Source organism: Pelophylax lessonae (genome assembly GCF_965119305.1).
Source record: "Pelophylax lessonae genome assembly, chromosome: 1".
NCBI lineage: Eukaryota > Metazoa > Chordata > Amphibia > Anura > Ranidae > Pelophylax > Pelophylax lessonae.
Window position 1 is genome coordinate 178361339 of NC_138768.1, and position 5318 is coordinate 178366656.

General features: G+C 42.9%; 1 protein-coding gene across 1 annotated transcript in view; it reads right to left on the reverse strand.

Annotated features, from left to right (window-relative positions):
- Positions 1-3109, reverse strand: part of TMEM232 (transmembrane protein 232) — a 288164-nt gene extending 285055 nt beyond the window's left edge. Inside the window, exon 1 of the mRNA XM_082243125.1 lies at positions 2979-3109. Coding sequence (XP_082099251.1) covers positions 2979-3106 — 128 coding nt within the window. The 5' untranslated portion in view covers positions 3107-3109. The remainder of the gene's footprint in view (positions 1-2978) is intronic.
- Between the last annotated feature and the right edge of the window lie 2209 nt (positions 3110-5318).

Sequence of the window (5318 nt, forward strand, 5' to 3'; positions counted from 1 at the left end):
TAAATCTGTGTTAGTGAGCACTCCTTTTCTTTTTCCTTTTCTGAGATAATCCATCCACCTCACAGATGTGTGGTAATACCAAGATGCTGATTAGACAGCATGATTATTGCACAGGTGTGCCTTAGGCTGGCCACAATAAAAGGCCACTCTAAAATGTGCAGTTTTATCACACAGCACAATGCCACAGATGTCCCAAGTTTTGAGGGAGTGTGCAGTTGGCATGCTGACTGCAGGAATGTCCACCAGAGCTGTTGCACGTAAATTGAATGTTCATTTCTCTACCATAAGCCGTCTCCAAAGGCGTTTCAGAGAGTTTGGCAGTACATCTAACCGGCCTCACAACCGCAGACCACATGTAACCACCCCAGTCCAGGACTTTCACATCCAGCATCTTCACCTCCAAGATCATCTGAGAGCAGTCACCAGACAGCTGCTGCAACAATCGGTTTGCATAACCAAAGAATTTCTGCACAAACTGTCAGAAACTGTCTCAGGGAAGCTCATCTGCATGCTCATCGTCCTCATTGGGGTCTCGATCTGACTGCAGTTCGTCGTCGTAACCGACTTGAGTGGGCAAATGCTCACATTTGATGGCGTCTGGCACTTTGGAGAGGTGTTCGCTTCACGGATGAATCACGGTTTTCACTGTACAGTGCAGATGGCAGACAGTGTGTATGGCGTCATGTGGGTGAGCGGTTTGCTGATGTCAATGTTGTGGATCGAGTGGCCCATAGTGGTGGTGGGGGTTATGGTATGGGCAGGCGTATGTTATGGACAACAAATACAGGTGCATTTTATTGATGGCATTTTAAATGCACAGAGATACCGTGACAAGATTCTGTTGTGCCATTTATCCATGACCTTCACCTCATGTTGCAGCATGATAATGCACGGCCCCATGTTGCAAAGATCTGTACACAATTCTGTACACAATTCCTGGAAGCTGAAAACATCCCAGTTCTTGCATGGCCACCATACTCACCGGACATGTCACCCATTGAGCATGTTTGGGATGCTCTGGATCCGCGTATACGACAGTGTGTTCCGGGTCCTGCCAATATCCAGCAATTTCGCACAGCCATTGAAGAGGAGTGGACCAACATTCCACAGGCCACAATCAACAACCTGATCAACGCTATGTGAAGGAGATGTAATGCACTGCCTGAGGCCAATGGTGGTCACAACAAATACTGACTGGTTTTCGGTCCCCCCCCCCCCCCCCCAATACAGTAAAACTACACATTTTAGAGTGGCCTTTCTTGTGGCCAGCCTAAGACACGCCTGTGCAATAATAATGCTGTCTAATCAGCATCTTGATATGCCACACCTGTGAGGTGGATGGATTATCTCTGCAAAGGAGAAGTGCTCACTATCACAGATTTAGACAGATGGGTGAACAATATTTGAGAGAAATAGGCATTTTGTGTACATAGAAAAAGTCTTAGATCTTTGAGTTCAGCTCATGAAAAATGGGGGCAAAAATTGTTGCATTTATAATTTTGTTCAATATATATATATATATATATATATATATATATATATATATATATATATATATATATACACATAAGCACATAAATAGACACATACACATTCTATTTTAAATAAATGAAAACAAACATTTTGAAATGTATTAAAACGTACATTTTAATGCATTTTACATCTTATGGCAGAGCTGGTCAGAGGGAAAGAGTGGGACAGAGAGAGGGGGTGAGAAAAAGAGAAGGGGGGGTAAGAGATAGGGGAGAGAGAGGGGGGTGGGAGAGAGAAGGGGGGTGAGAGAGAGAGAGAGGGGGAGAGAGAGAGGGGGTTGTGAGAGAGGGTTGTGAGAGAGGGGGGTGAGAGAGGATGTGAGAGAGTGTACAAGTTAGGGGTGGAGTGTGCATGGGGCAAACTCAGCAGGGATAGGATGGGAGGCAGATCAGATTGGGCCTCCTCCGTGCTGTTTGTAAACACGCTGTCCTGGCCACTGCTGATCAAATCGGCACTGCACATTGCATCCGCCTCTAACTCATAAGCACCCCCCCTTCCAGGCAAGGGAGATGATGCAGTGGATCCAGTGCTGCAGATGAAATACAATAGATTACTTGGGGTGTGTAGTGCGTGACAGGGCACAATGGGTCCCCCTTCACTCAGGTCCTGTGTAGATAGATGGATCGATAAATTGATAGATAGATAGATAGATAGATAGATAGATAGATAGATAGATAGATAGATAGATAGATAGATAGATAGATAGATAGATAGATAGATAGATAGATAGATAGATAGATAGATAGATAGATAGATAGATAACATTTTGAAAATATAGAGATATAGGTAGATTTGTTAATTCATAAATTCATTAAAGTGGCTGTAAGCCCTCACATATACTCAGTGGAGTGAATAGCGTCGGATGATAAACAGAGATGAAACAAATCCTCCTACATAGGTTTTACTTGTATATCTGCTGTCTTCCCCTTTCTACACCGTTTGAAAAGTGCAGATTGTGTTAAAAATCTTTCAGCTTTATATAGGGGTGGGTGGGGAGACTAGGCTTACACTGTGTAAGAGCTGATTGGAGGAAAGGGACACACCACCCTCCACATAGACCGAGGAACAAATGAACATCAAGAGCTGTATTCTAAATAGACAAGCTCCCTGCTTACCTCCCTCTAAGCACCCTCCCCGACAGAAATTTTGAGCTCATGTGTCGGAGAACTTGTCTGAAGTGACACATGCTGATAACTGAGGAACAAAGCCCCAGAGAGAAATGACCCTTAGAGTTTAGGAGAGAGATAAGTAATCACTACATATATATGTGCTCAGCTTAAATTTCATGAATGGGGTTTACAACCACTTTAAGCTATAACACGTTATTTAGCATAACACATTTTCAGCTTTCATTAGCTCTCTTTGCTTTGTATGTCTTTACCATACATCAGTTCACCAATAAAAAAGTTGAATTTTTATGAATCTGATTTATTTTTATCGTTTACCTGTGACTAGTGTTTTTTTCTCCATGGCTTTCTTCGTTTCTCTCCAAAAGTTGTTTTTGGAGTTCTTGGTGATATTTAGTTGATAAAATTCCAAATTTCTGTACCACTGGTATTTTTACAATGGGCATTTTGCTCTGATTCAAAAGCCAAAAAAAAAAAAATATTAAAAGAAATATAAGTACAGTGTAATAGAAAATGTAACATCAATATAACATAAGAACATGGCCTTAAAGAACACCTGCCACGAGAGAAACCTGGAGGCTGCTATTGCTACTTCTACTTCTGATAGTGCTGATTGCCTGGCTGTCATGCTGATGTTCTAGCTTCAATACTTCAACAAATGTACCTGGAACCAGTATGCAGATGATCACTTCAGACTTTCTCTGTCTTATCTGATCTGCATATTTGTTCCAGGTTAAAGACTCAGGAAGTTTGAAAATGGTGAGTCAACTAATGTTTCTAGGAGGTCAGCAATAGCAGCCCCGTTATTTCTTATTACATGTTTACTTTAAAAAAAATCGAAGTGCCTTAAGAAACTGACACATCCAGAAATCTCCTGGTCCAAATCAATATTTGGTGTGACTACCCTTTGGTTTTAAACCAGAATCAGTTATTAACTTTGCACACTTTGTACACTTGCACAAAGTAAGGGATTTTTTAGAATTAGAATCAGGTGAATGAATAAGCAAATATACCAAGCAGGTGCTAACGCTTATCAATTTCATGTGTAGGTTAAAACACAGTAAAACACTTGTCTGTCTTTATGTGCATCCTACTGCTGACCATTAACTTCCACATGCTGGTTGAGGGTAGGTGTGACCTTCCCAACAAAAAAATGACAGCTGGGTACTTGCCAATGTGGTGCAGAATATGCCATAAGGTAAAAAGAAGAGGAATAGGGCCCTTCTGTCAGGAAATACATTGAAATACAGGAAATACATGCAACTGTACTAGATTATTGTTACAACAGCATCAGCTTCAACATCGGGGTTAAGGGAAGGAGGAGGGATTGGGGGAGCACTTGCAGCAGCATTTTAGGTAGAGGACTTTCACTTTCGCCCTCCCTCTACTCCACAAGATTCTCCATCTGCATCCACTGCAACCTCAACCAAGAGGCAGGGAAGTCAAGAGGTTACATCAGCATCAGCATCAACATCAGGGTAAGGGAAGGAGGAGAGACTGGGAAGCACTTGCAGCAGCACTTTAGGTTGAGGATTTTCACTTTCCACCTCCCTCTACTCCACAAGATTCTCCATTTCCATCCACTGCAACATCTGTAACCTCAAGCAAGAGATAGGGAAGTCAAGAGGTTACTTCAGCAGGGTAAGGGAAGGAGGAGAGACTGGGGGAGAACTTCAGGTAGAGGAAGCAACTCTGGAGGAAAGTAAAGGAAAAAAACAGAAGGCGCTTCTAAGTGCAGTATTAAGAGTATTTATTCACAAAAAGCGGTTAAAAACACTTACAAGGTAGTAGATAAAATGGGCATATCAGTCTGTGTATTAGGAATCTTGTAGGGTCCTACGCCTCTAGGGGAGGGAGTGCTCGTCCACAGTTGTGACAGAAGAGGGAGAAGCGAGGAAGCAAGATGGCCGATGGACTTCTGGAACCAAACTAGAACCTATTGACCAGAGCTGACATCAAGGTGGGCGTTAACGAATTTCGGAGCATGCACAATTCTTGGGTCTGATGAAGGAGCGAATTGTGGATTCTCCGAAAAGTGTTACCGCCCCCTTGATGGGCAGAGGATCACCAATTCCCCTAATGCTGAGGCGAAAAATAGTGGACCAATATCAGAAAGGGGTCTCTCAGAGAAAAATTGCAAAGAGTTTGAAGTTATCATCATCTACAGTGCATAATATCCTCCAAAGATTCAGAGAATCTGGAACAATCTCTGTGCGTAAGGGTCAAGGCCGAAAAACCATACTGGATGCCCATGATCTTCGGGCCCTTAGATGGCACTGCATCACATACAGGAATGCTACTGTAATGGAAATCACAACATGGGCTCAGGAATACTTCCAGAAAACATTGTCGGTGAACACAATCCACCGTGCCATTCGCCGTTGCCAGCTAAAACTCTATAAGCCAAAAAAGAAGCCAAATCTAAACATGATCCAGAAGCACAGGCGTTTTCTCTGGGCCAAGGCTCATTTAAAATGGACTGTGGCAAAGTGGAAAACTGTTCTGTGGTCAGGCGAATCAAAATTTGAAGTTCTTTTTGGAAAACTGGGACGTCATGTCATCCGGACTAAAGAGGACAAGGACAACCCAAGTTGTTATCAGCGCTCAGTTCAGAAGCCTGCATCTCTGATGGTATGGGGTTGCATGAGTGCGTGTGGC